Here is an 18997-nt window from a genome sequence, read left to right on the forward strand (position 1 = left end):
GCTTTGGGCCAGCTTCGGTAGGTAGGGTGCAAGTGGGCTCCACACGTTCACACAACCGATAATATCGTCCTTAAGGCCCAGATCCAATTGGACCCAACCCCTCTTAGATCCCTTGTCCTACAATCTAAAATAATTGAAACTTATTGCTTGTTGGACTCCAGTTAGGACCGTTGCAACTTCTATTTAATAATTTTGATATATTAAAAGGTTATTATTTAAGGAAATTAATTATTAATTATTTTAGAAAACATATGGTATTAAATTAAAGGATATAGTGCAGAGTAGGCAACATTCGGTGCACGCCAGAGTAGACGAACCAAACTCCCGAACATTCCCCATTTCAAACTACTAAAGTAACATAGCCGAAGGGCATTTCAGTAAAATCACATCCTTCCCTCCTCCCTCTTCCCATCTCTTGGACGTTTAAACGTCGTCGTCTCACCTCCGCTGCGACATCGGCCGATTTCAAGCCTGAAACTTAGCTTCGTTTCTGGGAGAAAAAAAAAGACCTAGCTTTTTAAAATCGAAACCCTAGCTACTGAATCTTTCAAAGCCCTAGCTCTTGAATTTTTGAAACGTTATCTGCTGAATCTTTGAAACCCTACCTGAAATTGATATTGATAATGGTGGGACCGTCGACGCTGGTGGGGTTACAAGATCACCTGAAATTGGCGAGGGAGTACGCTCTTGAAGGCCTCTACGACACCTCCATTATCTTCTTTGATGGTGCCATTGCTCAGATCAACAAGTATGTTTTCGCTCTCTTAGTTTCTCTCTCTGAGGTTTGCTATTTTCTTAGGTGGAAAATTATATGCTTTTGATTTGGGAATGGAAATTGTATTTTGTGGTGGATTGAAATGGAAGGCTATCTTTTTTCTTTTTGATCGTGCGGTCTTTGGTTTGTTTGGCTATATTGCAAATTAAATCTGCATCCAGTTGATTACATTTGGTTGCGGAGAAAATGGAGAAAAAGAGAGAAAAATTTTGAGCCTTTTTCTCATTTTCATTTTTGGTTTCTAGAAGGTGGAATAACTGAGCTGGACAATACCAAATAGTTGAATTAGTTTCCTGTTATGAAATAATAAAAATTGGAATTCGGGGTTCTAATCATTTCTCTGCATTTTTTAGTAACCAAACCTAGCTCAAGAAGATAATATCTGGTGATTTTTATTTTCAAATTGAATTCAAGGCATCCGCTCCATATTGATTTCAAATTACACTAGGCCAAGATAGCTGGGATAAATTCAAATGTTAATACCTCCTGAAATTAAGTGGAGAAGCATGGCATCTAAGCTTTATGATAGGGCATACTACAAGATACATGGGGGTTTCAGAGATAAGCTTTTTATCATGTAAAATTTTTCCGGGAACTATTTTCACCCATTTTCTTTTTCTTTCTTGTGCCCATGTCTGTCATGTAAAGTTTTTCACAATTAGTCTGTTTTCAGGCACTTAAACACACTTGATGACCCTTTGATTCGCACAAAATGGATGAATGTCAAGAAAGCTCTTTCAGAGGAAACAGAGGTTGTGAAGCAGTTGGATGCAGAAAGAAGGGCCTTCAAGGAAATTCCTGGGGGACGGCGCCCTTCATCACCTCCAATCTCAACTAAATCATCTTTTGTTTTTCAACCACTGGATGAGTACCCAACTTCATCTGGTGCTCCCATGGATGATCCTGATGTATGGAGGCCACCTAGTCGGGACACTACGAGTAGAAGATCTGCAAGATCTGGTCAGGTGGGCATGAGAAAGACTTCACAAGATGGAACATGGCCTCGTGGTTCTACAAGGGGAGGAGCAGCTCCGCGTGGAGGAAAGTCTGGTGCTTCAAGTAGAACTCACTCAGGTGTCCGAGCATCGACAACTGGAAGGAAGGGCTCTAGCAAATCTAACACTGACAAGGCTGATTCAGCGGTAAATTCAAAATTACAGTAGTTTCTTCAGTTAGCATTGCCTGTTATTATAGTTGGAGTTTCAGGTTCCTGCATAAAGCTTAAGAACTTCACCTTTCTTCTTTTGAAAACTCAATGCTAACTATATATGGTGGGTAGAATTATTCGAATTACTGAGGAAGCCTAGCTTTCATTACCTTAAAAGTGTGTTCGTTTCATTAACATCTAAACTTGGGAATGAAAAATATCCTTTAGATATGGACCTGGAACATAGTGGATATGGGATTCCCATTCTACTTTTTTGGTTAAGGTTAGAAATTTTAGATTTCTATTAAGTTTTATTCCCATTCTAGCTTTTGTTTGTCTTGGGAATACCTTGGAATTAATGCAAATTTATATAACAACCCTTCAAATAAAATTTATGAAAATAGATTTATTTATAAATAGAGAAGGGAATAAATATTGATTAAATGGATTGCCCATTTTATGTTTGTTAAAAAAAATATTAAGTCTTATATTGATGGGATTCCTCCAATTTTGAAAGGATTTCATATCCAAGGAAATTCTAATTTCCAAAATTGCGTGCACCCTTAACAGTTTAATTTTATACTTAAAATTGAAATACCTATTTCCCAATAAAAATACCCACAAAACAACTATTCTGTTACAATTAGATGAATTTTTGGTGGGGTGACATGACTCACATCATATCAATAGCATGTGGCTTTTTTAATCTATAAGTAATCTTTTTATTTTTATTTATTTATTTATCTTTTGGGTAAGTAACAGTATTGAACTGTGAAATTTATTTATTTATTTTTTAATGTGCTCATCATGTGGCTGATATTTCTTTTGTGGCTGTCAATATGTAGTTCAAATATTTTTGGTTTCTTCTTCGTCCTGGTTGAAACAATAGTGCAATTCCAATATTGATTATGATAAATACCTTGATAAATTCTTAATCATCTATGTGCGAATAATTAGCTTAATTATGAAGTTATAACTTCCACAACTAATTGACCAGCCCTCTTGTTCTCTTGTGCTGGTTTAGCAGCAGTGTGTATAAAGATGCTTGAAACACCATCTGTAAAGTATGATGTGCTGAGGAGCAACTTTCATGAGAGGATGTACTTGTAGTTTTTAAGTTCACATTTATCTCTATTGATTATGATTTTCAGATGGAATAAGGAGAAGGCACTGGTCATTTTAACTTGAAAATTTTCAAATATTGTGTATATGATGTCTTTGTTTTGTACGTTTTTCTCCTGCTCTTTTATATTGCATTTTGTGAACTGTTTCAGGAGTTAAATGTCTGAAAGTTAAACCAGAGGGATAAAGCAAGCTTTATTTGTTTCCATTTCCATCTAATTTTTATTCAGTATTCACGCTTGGGAACTGTGGCTGCACTTAATTTTATTGGCCTTTGAAGTACCTTCACTTTGTAAGAAATAATAGTGATGTAACTTGTGTGTTCATTTGACCTTCAGTTAGTCAATATTCTGCTTCCTAATTTGTTTGTGTAATTGCTAGAATGGTGATGCTGAAGATGGAAAATCAAAGAGGGCACAGTATGAGGGACCTGATCCAGACTTGGCTGCAATGCTTGAAAGGGATGTTTTGGAGACTAGCCCTGGAGTGAGATGGGATGATGTTGCAGGATTGAGTGAAGCCAAAAGACTCCTAGAGGAAGCTGTTGTCCTTCCTTTATGGATGCCTGAATATTTCCAGGTATGTCTGCCTATTTTTCCCTGAATTATCATCAGGAAAAAGTTGGAATTCATCTTTTGGTGTTAGAGACAAGGATATCGGGATATCTTCTGTTGGGAAGACCACTAGGGCAGGATCTAGTTTGTTGAGCTTATCTCACTATTATTAAATTAAGAATTTAAGGGACTTTTGTGTTGGAAGTTTGTATTTTTTATTCAGGTCAAGTTTTATTGTTTCTTTACTTAACAGGGAATTAGGAGACCATGGAAAGGTGTTCTTATGTTTGGTCCTCCTGGTACTGGCAAGACACTTTTGGCTAAAGCTGTTGCTACTGAGTGTGGTACAACATTCTTCAATGTTTCTTCTGCTACCTTAGCCTCAAAATGGCGTGGGGAGAGTGAGCGCATGGTCCGTTGCTTATTTGATCTTGCAAGAGCTTATGCTCCAAGTACTATTTTTATTGACGAGATTGATTCTCTTTGCAATGCTCGGGGGTAAGTAATTTGCCTTCTCTTTTGTCAGGTTTTGAAGTTGTATATGCTCACTTGGCGTCCACTTAGTTCAAAGTCTAATAATTGTTTAGTTTTCTATCCCAACATTAAATAACATGGTTGCCCAACTATGAAATAGAAATGTCGGACTGTTTTATTTATACATGTGGGCATAGGGTTCCCTTATAATTGGTTTATTTTAACATATTGATGTCTACATAGTAATTCCCCCCTCTGTGTGGCATTGACAGGCCTCCATATTAAAAAAAATCTAGAAAAATGTTGTGGTTGAGAAAATGTGAACTTATTGTAAGATACTTTTGGTAGTTTCTCTTATATTGGTGTTAAACTCAAATATGAATAACATCGTTTGTCCAGGGCTTCAGGGGAGCATGAATCTTCCAGACGGGTGAAGTCTGAACTTCTGGTTCAGGTTGATGGTGTAAACAACAGTTCTACAGGTGAAGATGGTAGTCGAAAAATAGTGATGGTTCTGGCAGCTACAAATTTTCCATGGGATATAGATGAAGCACTCAGGTTGTATCTCATTATTTTTTTTTTAAAATTAAATATTTTTTTTTTTGAATTTTTATCATTCTTTGAATTGTTAAGTAGATTTAATCTAGGATTTTTCTGTTCTAAGCAGTCCATTTGAAAGATTTTTATGTAATGCAGGAGGAGGCTGGAAAAGCGTATATACATCCCTCTCCCAAATTTTGAGAGTCGCAAGGAGCTTATACGGATCAATTTGAAAACTGTGGAGGTAAATTGACTACATTAAGCATGCAATAATTTTATCTAGGATTAGAGACATGTAGGACTAGGAAGCTATAACAGTCCTGGTTGAATCTTACCTATCATTTGAAACTCCACTCTGGTCTGAATCCAGAAGCGGTTCTTGTGAAATTTATCCTTTCTACAAACAATTGGGTATTTATTATCCCCAACTCGTTATAGAATTTGTTTGTAGTTATAGAATTTCTAGGACTGTCCAATCATTTCCTGTTACCATCTGCATTCCCGCTTCTATTATTTTCTGGGCAGAGCATCTCTATAATTGTCAGCAATCATATGTTTGCTCATTGATTTTAACCTACTTGACTTAACAATCATGTACTGTATACTCCTTATTAAGCTAGATATGTCTTTATTGGGTTGTTGTATTCATCTATCAGGTGGCTCCTGATGTAAATATCGACGAAGTGGCTCGCCGCACTGAGGGGTACAGTGGAGATGATCTGACAAATGTTTGCCGGGATGCTTCCTTAAATGGCATGAGACGGAAAATAGCAGGTAAGACACGAGATGAGATTAAGAACATGCCCAAGGACGAGATTTCAAATGATCCTGTCGCTATGTGTGACTTTGAAGAAGCAATAACCAAGGTTCAACGGAGTGTTTCTCAGGCTGATATTGAGCGCCATGAGAAGTGGTTTTCCGAATTCGGATCTGCATAGAAAAGAAGAAGCAATCTGAAAGATGTTGATTATTTGATTGCTGCTCTCATGACCTGTGTCTGTCGAGCGTCCAGTTTGTTGGGTGATTGTTTCTGTGACCCTGTTTGCTGTTCTGTTTATGGGTTTTGAGAGTGTTGAATGGTCTCACATTGTTGTGTTGGTTTTGTATCTGTAACCTCCAATATAATGTAATTTGATCATGTTTTGGAAGACTCCTTCGATCTATACTAGTATATTAACGTTTCATTCAAATTACTTATCCTCATGATTTGGAGAGTATTCAGAAAAATTTAGCATTACTGTTAAGACATGGCTAATGTTAGGCTTTTAGGTTGGGCATGGTATATGTTAAAACAATCTAGAATAGTTGGCTGGTCTTGCTGGTAGTTGCAAATGATAGTGGAGTCGTGGATTGGAGTGGAGTCGTAAAAGAGATCGGGAAAGTAATTAGGGTAAATGGGTAAAAATGTAAAAATAAAAATATAGACTTAAAATAAATTAATTGTTTTTGTTTATTACTCAAAGTTGTTTTTGATTTTATGTTTTAAAACTAAATTATTTTATCAAACATACTTAATTTACTTATTCATTTAAATTAAGTTATTAAATTAATTTATCAAATTCTCACAAAGTTAATCTGTTCGGGCTACTCCAATATCTAACTTGAGGTATTTAATAATATTAAACCTAATCTTATTTTCGAAGTTTGAGTTATTTGAATTAAACTTGAGTTGTATGATTCAAAATTCATTCCCGAACTCTTTATTTATTATTTTAGAAAGATAAAAGGTTTATGTTAATAGTTTAATATTTTTCTTTAAAAATATAAAAGGGGAAGAAATAAAACCAAGGGTATTATATAAAATAATATAAATTATAAATATTAGAAAAATATTAAATCGAATTGAGATTAGACTCGGGATGTTCAAGCTTTAGCACAAGCCCAACCCAAATTAAATTTGGGCTAAAAAAAAAAAATCAAAACTTAACCTGAGTATCATATTAGGATTTGCATCTTGGAATATAGTTAATAGTTCACCCCAGAAGCTTCTCTTTGTCTGAACTTATTTTAAAAACATATGGCTTTCAACCTGCGATATTAAAATAGAAGGAATATTTTGCTTAGTTGGGGTGTCCGTGGCTTAGTGAGTCACGAAATCAAGTGTGAGAACAAATTATTAAAACCAGCTCTGAAGTGGACCTCCTCTTATGGCAGAAACTACCGGGCTTTCCCCCTCTGGACGGCCTACACCATTCTTTCCTCCCTTTCTTTCCTTCTTTATTATTTACTAATCATAACGTTACCATCATTAGAGATGAGTAGAGTGGTGTATTAATTTTTTTATTTACTAAATTTAAAAAAATTAATCCATTTCCTTTCCGACAAGATGGTAGGATTGCAATTGCATGGTAGAAGAATATATGGAAGAACAGAAGGGATCATTCCCAAGCAGAAAAGCTCTACCCCATTCCTAGAATCCCTGTCTTCTTGTATCCAAAACCATGGAAAAATGCAGTTCGAATTTGAGTTTTATTTCCATGTATCATCATCTTCTTCTTCTTCTTCTTCTCGTCTCTTTCTTAATCTCTTCTGTCAAAGCCACTTCTGCAGTGCAGTTGATGGACAACTCAACCCAAGGTAAAAATACAGTAATCTATTTGGAAAAGCAGATCATGGGAAATGGGTTCTGGTTGATTAACGTTGGTGGGTTGTTGTTGGAATATGTGTGCAGATCCCATGTGTGAATTTGTGGACTGTGGGGAGGGCAGATGCATAGCTTCCAATGGTGTTTTGGGTTTTGACTGTGAGTGTAATCCCGGTTGGAAGAAGATTCGGATCGGGGCCTTGACCTTTCCCTCATGTATTGTTCCCAACTGTGAGTCTCTCTCAGGCCCCTCATCCATTCATTTTCTCTCTTTTCCGGGGGGCCATCCTGGTCTCTCAAAATATTCTTGGCACCTTCTGAATATTTTTTAGATGGCATCATGGCACCGAATTGTGAATTTGTTTTTGGGGATTGTGCCAAATGATCTTATTTGTGACTACCAGACATGTTTAATGTTGATTGTTTGTCAGTTGTCAGTTGTCACAGTGCATGTGCCTTGAAGTTTCCTTCTAGGGAGGGTAATTCCCTTCCATGGGAGTTTTTAGTCATTTTTGATCTCGTACGTCCATGACTTGACCTGCATGTCGTTTTCAATCATCGTGTGGTGGTGTGCGTACCCATCCAATTATACTAACCTCTCGCATTCATTACACCCATATGTACTAGATTTGGAACCATTCATAATTTTTCTACTATTCCATTATTCAAATATACATGATTGTATAGGTACACTTGATTTACAATGTGGCAAAGGGGTGTCGTCACCGCCACCAAATCCAACACCGGCTTCTCTCCTCCCACCATCGTTCAATTTACTAGACCGTAAGTATTACAATTCATTAAATTTTTAATCACATTTACAAACTAATTAAGAGCTTTTTGATAATAATTTAAAAAACCCGTTCTTAATCTTTGTAACACTTAAATTTTTTTTATTATTTAAGTATTAAAAAATTTAAAAATATTTTCTAAAATGAATACCAAATACTCGTAAAAATTTCTTCATAGCTTGTTCGTATGTATGGTGCGGTGAGGGAAGGTGCGTGGCAAATGGGTCGAGTGGACATACATGCCAATGCAATGAAGGGTCTGCCAATTTGTTGAACAAAACTAGCCTTGCTTGTTTGAAGCAATGTAAGTTTCTTCTCATCATATTCTTACTGTTTTTTTTTTTTTTTTCCTAAGTCATTAGTTGAATAACTTGAATGTGTTAGCATATAATTTTGATACAAATTCTAATATTAATTTTTCAAACTTTGAGTATGATTTGGGTGGTGTAGGTTTTATAGTTAGGTATAAGGTAAGTCAACTTGTTGATAATAATATATGTATTTTTATATCAAATTTAATGAATATCATGATATTTTAAGATAATAATAATAAACAAAGAAATTCAAATAATACATGAAATAGATAAACTTGCTATTTTTAAAAATTTTATTCAAACATTATATAAAATAAATTTGAACCCTTGTGGATTAATCAAACTTGTGATTGGTGGTGAGGACAAAAAGAATGACAAGAGAGAATAGCTTATTGGTGTTTGATAAAATAATTTAATAAATCATTAAGTAAATTAAATACTTTTAATAAAATAACTTAATTGTATGATTTAAAATAAAAAAACAATTTTAAATCACAAATAAAAATAATTAATTTATTCTTAAATTTATATATGTATTATCTTTTTATCTCTATTACCTTAATCATTTTCATGATATCTTTTGTTATTCTACTATTTTTATTGTTATTTGACTTCTTTTATTCTAATTATAATTTATGAAAATAAATATATCAATTTAAAGATTTAAAATAAATTTTAAAACAATTTTATCAAACAATTTTAATTCTTATTTTAAAAATCAAATTTATTATTTTAAGAATTAAATAATAAAATTTAAGTCAATAATTTAAATATATTTTAATTTAAAGTCAAGTTAAATCATTAAATAATAAATATGAAGTTCTAACATACACCTTTTATAAATAGTCTAAACATTAGAATTGATTTGTATTGCATCGAAGGCAACATAAGGAAGTGCTAACCATAACCACTTGGAAATGGTATTTAAAAAAAATATTTGCATAGGATTGTTAAATATATTAAAAAATTTTAAAACTTAAAATCCTCTTTTATGTCCATTTTATGATATTTGCTATATTTATTTGTGAAAAAATTTGAGCAAAAATAAGGGAAAAAAAAAATGAAAACAAAGAAGAAAAGTGAAAAAAGAAGAAGTTATTTTTATATATTATTTTAAATTTATTTCATTTAAATAGTTTAAAATGTATAAAATTTGAAAAAATTGTTTTCCTTGATTATTTTATTTATTTTTGTTTTTCAGGTAACTTTGGAGCAGGCTGCACGGGCCTTGGCTTTGGACAGCATTCCCCACCATCACCCAGTCTTTCAGGTTCGTCTCCCACAAGTCACGAGTTATTACTAATAAGTTTTCCCTTAGATGCATGTATGTTTGCTGCCGCTGTACTTTACACATATCATTAGGGTCCCTGAAGCTTCACGTGGTTGGTCAACATGATTCCAACTCAATCATCCTTTCCAATTTTAAATCCAGTATAATTATGTTTAAATTAAATACATATTCATCTGCTTTTGATAAATAAATCGATTAATTTAACAATTATATTTGATTTATTAAAAGTTTCAATTTTGAATAAATAAATTATAATTAAGAGGTTAGTAGTGTACATTCATGTAAAATTTGTCTTGGGTTATACGTGTAACCTGTTTAATAATTATGCGATTTTAATTTTCTTTTTTTGATTGTTGTAAAAAAAATTTCATTTTCATTTTGTATTTTCCAAGAATTTGAATTTCTTTCCTTGAAAGAATATGAATTTTGTACTCTCTAACTCAAGCTTGGTATGTTAGGATCAATTCGAGTCTCAAATTGCTGGAGTTGTCTTCAGGCACTCACCATGGTGGCATTAGCAGCTGTCTTCCTAGTATGGGTGTAGAGTGGAACCAGTGGGGGGTGACCCTCTACAGCTTATTTTTGTTAGAAAATATAATATCATACTATTATAATAAAATTTTATCATATAAAATTAATTATTAAATATGTCACAATATGTGATGTGATGGTGCTTTGGGTTTTACCTAAGTTTCAATTTTCATATGGGTGGATTATAGGTCAGAGAAATTGGTGGATTTTTAGAAAATGTGTAGCAATTTGAATGTCGACATACCTAGGCTTGTCACATCAATTTGAAACAAGTGGGGGGATTTGTGGAATCTCCAAAGATAATATTCTATATGTTGAATATTTGAATGGAATTTTTACCATTTTGGCTACGTGCCCATTTCCAATTTTTCAAATGCATCAATTTCTTAGGTTATGAAAGTTTTACTTTATGTTTATGTATGATTATCGGAAAATTTGAGTGAAAATGTAAGGAAAAAAATAGAAAGAATGAGAAAAAAAGAAGGAAAATAGAAATTAAATTTAAAGTAAATAAATTATTTTTATATAATTCTTGAAGCCCAATTCACTTATTTTTCCTTATCATGTAAAAATTAATGATTTATTTTTATATTTTTTTATTGTAAAATTAAACATGAGAAAACTATTTTTATTAACATTTCTTTTCTTTAATATTTTTTCAAAACAAAATATAATATTAGATTTTTATTGTTTTGGGTCACATTCTTTATATTTGAGTCTTTTTTTTTTAAAATTATTATTTTTTTCTTCAATGAGATTATCTCCTAGTGGCTTGGAGACTCACGTATCCCATCAAAAAAATATTTTTTAGTAAAATGTTTTAAGATTTAAAGTTAATTTGTGTAAAATAAAAAACCTTTTTTCTCACGTATAACTTAATTTTTTCTTTTTCTTTTTTACTAAAGCTTGGAAATATATTTAAAATGAGTTAAAATCTTGATTTATTTTGAATAAAAGAAATATCTTTAAATCGCATTACCCACATATAATTTATGGAGAACTTATCAACCGAAAACCATTTACATACATAAATCTATAACGAGTTGATACAACCATGTAAAGATATTGAAAATTACATGTCATAGAATTATTGCTTTACATCAAAGCCTATAAAACAAGAAAAAATAAAGATGATAAATTTTTAAAAAATTCATGAGTAAGAAGTCTATAATTACCTTCTTTCATCTAAGCGAAGGGAAAATTGTCTTTTTTTTATTTATTAAATCCTCTTTTGAACTAACATTATTTGAGTTGTCTAGTATATATCTCGACATATTTTTTAAATAAAGATATTTCTTTGGATAAGACACGTCCCTTGTTCTTACTCTCCTCTTCCTACTATATGAATTATTTGAAGAAATTTATAGGTTTTTATATTAATTTTGTAAATAAATATTAAGAAAAATATTTTAGGTTTTGGAGACAAGCAAATCTTCTATGGGATCTCATTGGCTTTTAGGTAGCCAAAACTTGTGTCCTATGAGGTCCTTCTTCTCCACATTATGCCCCATTATATGATGGATAGATATGGAGGAAAGCTTTTGGTGTAAACAGTGGCTGCAACTTGCAACTTAAAGTGGAGCACTGCCCATGCGAACCCTCTTTCTATTCTGCCCTGCTTTGAAATATTTTTCATCCTTGACAATCCCTTCTAACTAACATGTACAAAGGACGTTTGCTTCACAAACATGGATAATACTTACAATATTATAAGGTCATTGTGGGTTTAAATTTGATCTAACTTAAGTTATAAGATTTAGGTGATTGATATTGAAAAATAGGTATAAATTTGAGATGGGTAGGAAAGAGTCTGAATTTTTGTCCAGCTAGTCCACCCCCACATGATTTAATGGAACCAGCTTTTTATGGACAATCACATCATCAAGAACAGTGATGGTGAGACAGTGATGTGATTTAGACAATTTAGAAAAAAAATAAAACAAAGAAAAAAAAAGAGAGAGAGAGAGAGAGAGATGAGAAATCCAAAGACTAGACAAACAGATCCTTCAAAGATGATTTTGAGCTGCCAGGCTAGCTCAACAAAAATGAAAAACCCTTAAATCCACTTTTCAAAGAGACCATAATTAATCAAATGATCTGGAGCTTCAGTTAGATCAAAGATGAGTGAGGAAAGAGATAGAAAAGCTAAGTGGGATTAGCATATTTAATAAGAAGGTAAAAGATGGAAGAAAGTGGTAGAGGAGGGTACAAGGGGCAGTAACCAGTTGAGTCATATCATGTGCTGTTTTCTCTATACCTGAGGACAAGGGCATGTGACCAAGGATTTTCCTCTTTTCATGGAACCTGTTTTTTGAAGTTCCCTCCTGTCTGTCTGCATTTTCTTTTTGTTCTCTCTATTGTCTTGTCCTTCAATAATGTTCTAGCAGTTAATCAATCTTCATGAGTGGGATGCCTGCATTAATTTTTCTTTGAACCTGCTGTTCCTTGGCAATCTAATCCAGGCATCAATGGACTACTTCTTCCCTTGCATTCACTTTAAAGTTTGTAAAGATGATAAGAATCTCATTAGTTACATGATTTCTTCTTATAGATATAGGTTTCATAGGTAGTTATTTAAAAGTATGTTTTGGGTGAAAACTCTTCTTATTTGATATCCATGATCTTGAAACAAACAATCTTATTTGGGATCATAAATACCAAAATTGTCTATGAAAAACGGATCTAATTTCATTAGTATCTATAAATGATTTCTTCTCTATAATATTAATTGATAGGACCTTATTGGTATGCCATATAAGATCTCGGAACCCATGATTAGACTCAAATACCAAATTTGTCTATGAATAACGGATCTAATTACATTAGTGTTTATAATTGATTTCTTCGATCCATGTAATACTAATTAATAGGACCTCATTGGTATGCGATACAAGATCTCATGTATTGGAACCTATGATTAGTCTCCAATGCATTAGTACAAAACATTTTCTTTTGTAAGTGAAATCTCTTAGTATATAATTGAGGCTAGTTTTTCCTACTTATAATATTAGCAACCTCAAAATGAAAAAATAAAAAGTAATTTTTGTTTTGTAAAAAGAGAAAATAAGAAGTTTTTTAAGAATATATTTTAATTATTTTTATTGTTTTTTACTTGTTTTATAAGAATTGTTTAAAAAAATATCAAAATAATGTAAAGAATAATTTAAAAAGCTTTGAAAATTATTCTCAAAAACCATGTTTTTTTTTTTAAAAAAATAATTTGAAAATGCTCCTAAAGTAAATTTTTTGGGCCTTTCAAGGATGAATTTATTTGTAAATATATTTTAGGTAACATGCAACTAAATAATGTAATACGATGTCATGACAAGATGTGATGTGTGTAACAACTACCAAATGACATTATGTACACGTAAACATATGCATATAAACTATGAAATGATATAATGTACTATGAAATAATATCATGTAGACATAAACATGTGCAAATAAACTATGAAATGATATGTACTCGAAAACATGTACATATAAATTGATTGATACCAAATGACATTATGTACACGTTAACATTTGCATATAAACTATGAAATGATATAATGTACTATGAAATAATATCATGCAGACATAAACATATGCATATAAACTATGAAATGATATGTACTCGAAAACATGTACATATAAATTGATTGATTGATTATTGGATAGTCATAAACTAATTAATAAGTACTTATTTAGGTCCACACCTCTCATCGGTTGATCAAAGAACATACAATTTTTTGTTTTTAATATTTAAAATTTCTATATAATAAAAAAATATAACATTTTGTACATTTTAAAAATCACTTTTAAATTTTTTAATAATTTTTTTAATAACTCAAATTTTAAATAATTTTCAAAATCGTTACTTCTCAATATAAGGCTCCAACAATTCTTATATCTTATATAAAAGTTATATTATTTTTAATTAAAAAAAAAAGAGTAAGACATATTTTGATTACAGGTCTTCAGCTCTAACTCCTGAACCTTGTTTTCGATTTATTAAGGTTATGGGTTTTATGCTAGTAAGTACATTCTAGGACCCACCATGCCAGTAAGAAGACATATTACGAATGAAACCTACTTTAGCTATGATGCAAAATAATACTTCTTCAATTCCATTCAGGGGGGTGAATATCAGACTTACCTCAACGTCCGCAACATATTGAATATCCATCCACTTGTATATTTTATATTGTCATTTTATTCTAGTATGATGAAAAAAAAAATACACAAGGGACCAGGACTTCAAAGTGAAGGTACATAGTGATGAAGTAGTAAGAGAAAAAAGCCTTTAAAGGCACGACAAAAGTGTCCTAAACTTTTCATTGGTGGTGCCCTCGTACGTACTCTCATGGCTCCAAATGAATGCAAAATTCAAAAAGTATGTGGACAGACTACGAAATGGATAAGGATAAGAGTGTCTACATGATCTCAATTGGAAATCAGATGATGAATCTAGTTAAAATAAGTCAATTTAAATTATAAAAGATATTTAAATTAAAGAAAGATTTGATGAAAATAGAAACTTGTCTTTTTTTATTTTTAAGCTAAGTGTCAAATTAGAAAGTGTGTATTTTTTAGTTTATAATGGAACTTAAGATGAACACTTTAGCAATGGCTAAGTTGGTTTAAGATGCAACTTATGACTTTTCATTAGAGGGAGGAAAGGAAAAATGAAGAGTAATGTAGAAGAGAGGAATTTTATGTTAGATCGGCCTTTTAAACTAGCAACTTTCTAAATTTTCTTATTTATAAAATTATTTTGAAACTGCAAACTATGGCTTCTAAATTTGTATTGAAACCATAGTTTGAAATTGTTGTTTCAAAAAATTATTTTAAAAGTATGAGAGAAAAAAAAAGTCATTTCGAAAAAAAGTTTTAAAATAAGCCTAAACGAATCTTTTGTTTGAGTGAAAGACCATTTTAAACCCAAACTCTAAAGAGAATATGGGAAAATAATGGGAGAGAAAATGATGGTTGGCTTTAGAAGTTAATAAACTCTTTTGCTTATAATTAACCAATTAAAATATTGGGAATTGAGAACAATATATGATTATGAAAAGGATCAATTTATTAGATTTATATTAGATTTGTTTTTGTTGTTTGAAATTTTCCTATGAATTTATGTGTTTTCTATATTTTATTAAAGGTTTCCAACTTTTCTACCTTTAATTTTAACATATGTGTTGAACACTTTACATATATGTTGTAAACTAAGTTTATAACCTGTCTACATCTCCCTAGGAGTTAAAGGCACCGACTTGGAAGGTACTAGATGCTGGGAACCCTACATTTCTCCATTTCTTTACCTTGGATTGTATAGGTGCATGTAAAACTACCCTAGGCCTTTAGTTCCTATGCAACAGAAGCAAAAATCATTTTTTTTAACATTCTAGGATCAAAAGGAAAGTCATTAAAGAACTTTTCCTTTGGTTTAGATGTTCCTAAATGAATTTCGCTTAGTGAAGATTAAGAATAATGAATATGGAAGTCTTGTACACTTAAGATCTTTCGCTCGATGACTCGAACCATGATCTTGATACTTAAAAATGTAGATTTTGGAAGAGAGGATCTCTTGGCTCTCACTTTTTTTTTTTTTGGAGGTGGAAGACAAAGTTATAGAAACTCCAACCCCAAAAAGGGTATTTATTGGGTTCCCTAATGGACTTAAGTGACTTGAGCCCACTAAGGGTTTGAATCACTTAATTTAGCAAAAAATGGTCCTAGTTGATTAATTAACCTAACATGACATATTAATTAATTAATTAGTCTAATTCAGAGACTTTATTCACTTACCCTTGTGCAACCTTATGTAATAATCAAAATGCCCTTATGCACAAAAGTAAACCTAGAGCCAATCCGACACTCATAAATCGTGCCAACAAGGTACATAAGCTCGAATGGTTGGGGACCATTGGGACCCATAAGAGTCTTGGCTATGTTAGAATCTAATTTTGAAGTTGATTCAATATCTTGTTATAAAGAATCAACTGAACTCCAATATCTTATGTAAATAACAATGAGATCCATGTGCTTAGGTTTGTGACCTACTTTTCATTATGTTTAGTTTCCTTATGAATCAGTGCTTGTAGTCTAATAAGGTGAAAGCAATAAGCTTTTCAAGACTACCTCCATTATCTTTGAATTACAGATCCTCTTATTGTATGTCTAACTGATATGTTTTAGCTTTCTAAGAGCTAATGTTAAGTTCTACTTAAGGAACTACTGTGATTATATTTTTTATGAACATACCTCTTTAGGATCACTTAAGGGGATACTTTGTTTCAATCCCATGAGATATCATGGTGCCGCTATTGAAAATACCTATTGCTATTGATTTCCATCAACAATGACCTAATCCATAGGGAGGATATGATTGCGACCTCACTTGTAGGTCAAAGCCACTACTAAGTTGTCTCTCAACAACATAATGAAGTAGTTTGGTAAAGTCATGACGACTTGATAACCTTAAGTCATGATTCACAATAGGTCTTGTTCAATGCGTAACTATACACACTAGTACACTTATCATGGGAAACTTATCTTGATAGCTAGGACTAGTCATCCCTCCAATTATGAGATGGTGCATTACAAACTCTAATGGGCTGCCTAGACTCACAAAGCAATTGTGAACAAGTCATCCATTTACAAGGAACTTGTGACTTGGATCTTTCGTGCAACTCCTAATGCATCTAAATCACATACAATACAAAAAATGCTAGGAGAGAATACTCATAAAATGTAATGCATAGAACAAGGATTGATAAAAGTGAAACTAGAATATCATTATATAATAAATTCTAAATTTGTTATTTCGTGTCATACTTTAAGTACTTTATCTTAACACTAACATATTTAACTAGGTTATAATCTCATGCTCTTTAAGGAAAAAATCAATCTCACTAGACATAGACCCACCACCTCGATCAAATCGAAGTGCCTTGATATATTTTCCTTATTGGTTCTTCAATTCTATGTATTAAGTAAATATATCCAAACCTAGAGTAATCATTAGTAAATGTGATGAAATACTCATACCTTCCTCGAATATGAATACAAAAAGGTTCACACATGTTAGTATGCACTAATTTCAAACCTTTTTTGACTTTGTATCTTTAGTAGTAAAAGACCTCTTGGTTTCTTTACCTTCTATACAAAATTCACAAACTAGAAGTTCTTTTGGAATGAAGATGTCCAATTTCCCAGACATCTAACCTTTGAATCCTATTTAGATTAATACTACCTAGGCTTACATGCTAAATGTTTAATTAGTGCTATGCTATTTCCTTTTTAATGAGATTTAACTATTCTTATTACTTGACATAAATGATAATGGAGTGATATATAAAAAAAGTAATACCTTCCATTAGTATACATAAGTAACCTTGTAACTAACGTTTAGGTAAGTACATCCACATTATGTAATCTTCCATTTTGTTGAAAACCTTGTAAAAAATTACCAATAATGATATTGGAATTTATCTACCACAATATATTCAACAATAAGAACATGATGCGAACTTTCCTTTTCCTTAGGTAATCTAAATGTTCATTTTCTGGTGTGCAAAAAGCCATAAAGGAATCGCGCCCCTAAAGCTTTCTCTTTCTATTTTTTCTAGCTTTCCTTATTTGGTGTTTTTTTTCTTCTTGGTAGATAAACCTGAAGAAACCTTGACTCCCATAGGAATACCTTTTTATTTTATTTTATTTTATTTATTTTTATCTTTGAGAATCTCTTTAGTCATCTCAAAGGAATTCAATAAGATTTTTAAGATCATATAAACCTTGGTGTTCATAACAGTCCTAAGGTAACATGCCTATCTAACTTGCCTTTATCACTAAATAGTAATTCCTTGTAGACTAAAAAGAATATCATAGATAGTGCCAATAGACATGTATTGCTATTTCAACACATTATCTAAATACCTAAGTATGAGACACTTGGTCTTTTGTTCTTCCCTATGCCACCTTTGATATACTTCACTTTTTTTCTACTAGGTTTGTTCATAAAGAATAGTTAACTCTAAGAGTTTCTTATTTTAGCTTCTATGCAATTAGTTATTATGTCTAGATAACTTTCCTATCAATATAGTATGACTTGGTCCATTGATTAGTTATGAGAATTAGAATGATAATATTATATGGCATGACATCCATAACAAAAATAAAACCATGCATTAATCACTAAGGATCCAAGGGAAATAAAATAGCAAATGTAGAGCTTTTATGACTATATATCCTTTGCTAGGTATCCTAGTATCATATGTATTAAGCCTAGTTAGACAGGTCATGATCTTATTACTAGGTAGAAACCCTATCAAATTGATTTTTGTACCTTAAACTTGGAAGGTTTCTAATTAAGCAAAGATCAACATACCTTTTAGTTTAGCCTCTAGTCCATGAAAGCTTTTATGTTGAGCAAACTACTTTCATAATCTAAGTGTATAACTAAGATCATTGACATCAATGTTATTAAGTTAAGAATACCATCATTAGGGTGATTACTCCCATTACTAACATATCTAGTCTTGTTCATAAGAAAATTCACATTCCATGATACCTTGACCCATTTAATGTTGGGGTGGTGATGTCCAAAAATCAAAATGAGACTTAAAATGATGCTGAAAGTCCATATCCCTTGATTGCTTTGGACCAACCCACTTTTGGGGCGTTGACAACCCAAATTAAGATGAACTCGATCTTGGAGGCTATGGGGTTGTCTATGACTCTCTCTCACTTAATATTTTGATTTAATTAAGAGTTTTAAAACTTTAGTAATTACCTTGATGAATAAATGTTTTTTTACAAGAATTTTTAAAAATATTTATTTCCTAATTAGAAGTTTAGTGTAATATGAGAATGTGTTCTTGAAAAATT

General features: G+C 31.8%; 1 protein-coding gene across 1 annotated transcript; it reads left to right on the forward strand.

Annotated features, from left to right (window-relative positions):
- The first annotated feature begins 267 nt into the window (after positions 1-267).
- Positions 268-5802, forward strand: LOC109123232 (katanin p60 ATPase-containing subunit A1). The gene is made up of 7 exons (XM_019222410.2): positions 268-748; positions 1449-1917; positions 3426-3623; positions 3852-4096; positions 4472-4630; positions 4769-4856; positions 5269-5802. Exons 1-7 carry the CDS (start codon positions 624-626, stop codon positions 5548-5550), a joined length of 1566 nt encoding a protein of 521 aa, XP_019077955.1. The 5' UTR covers positions 268-623; the 3' UTR covers positions 5551-5802.
- Positions 5803-18997: the final 13195 nt, after the last annotated feature.

Source organism: Vitis vinifera, chromosome 9, assembly GCF_030704535.1.
Source record: "Vitis vinifera cultivar Pinot Noir 40024 chromosome 9, ASM3070453v1".
NCBI classification, from domain to species: Eukaryota; Viridiplantae; Streptophyta; class Magnoliopsida; order Vitales; family Vitaceae; genus Vitis; species Vitis vinifera.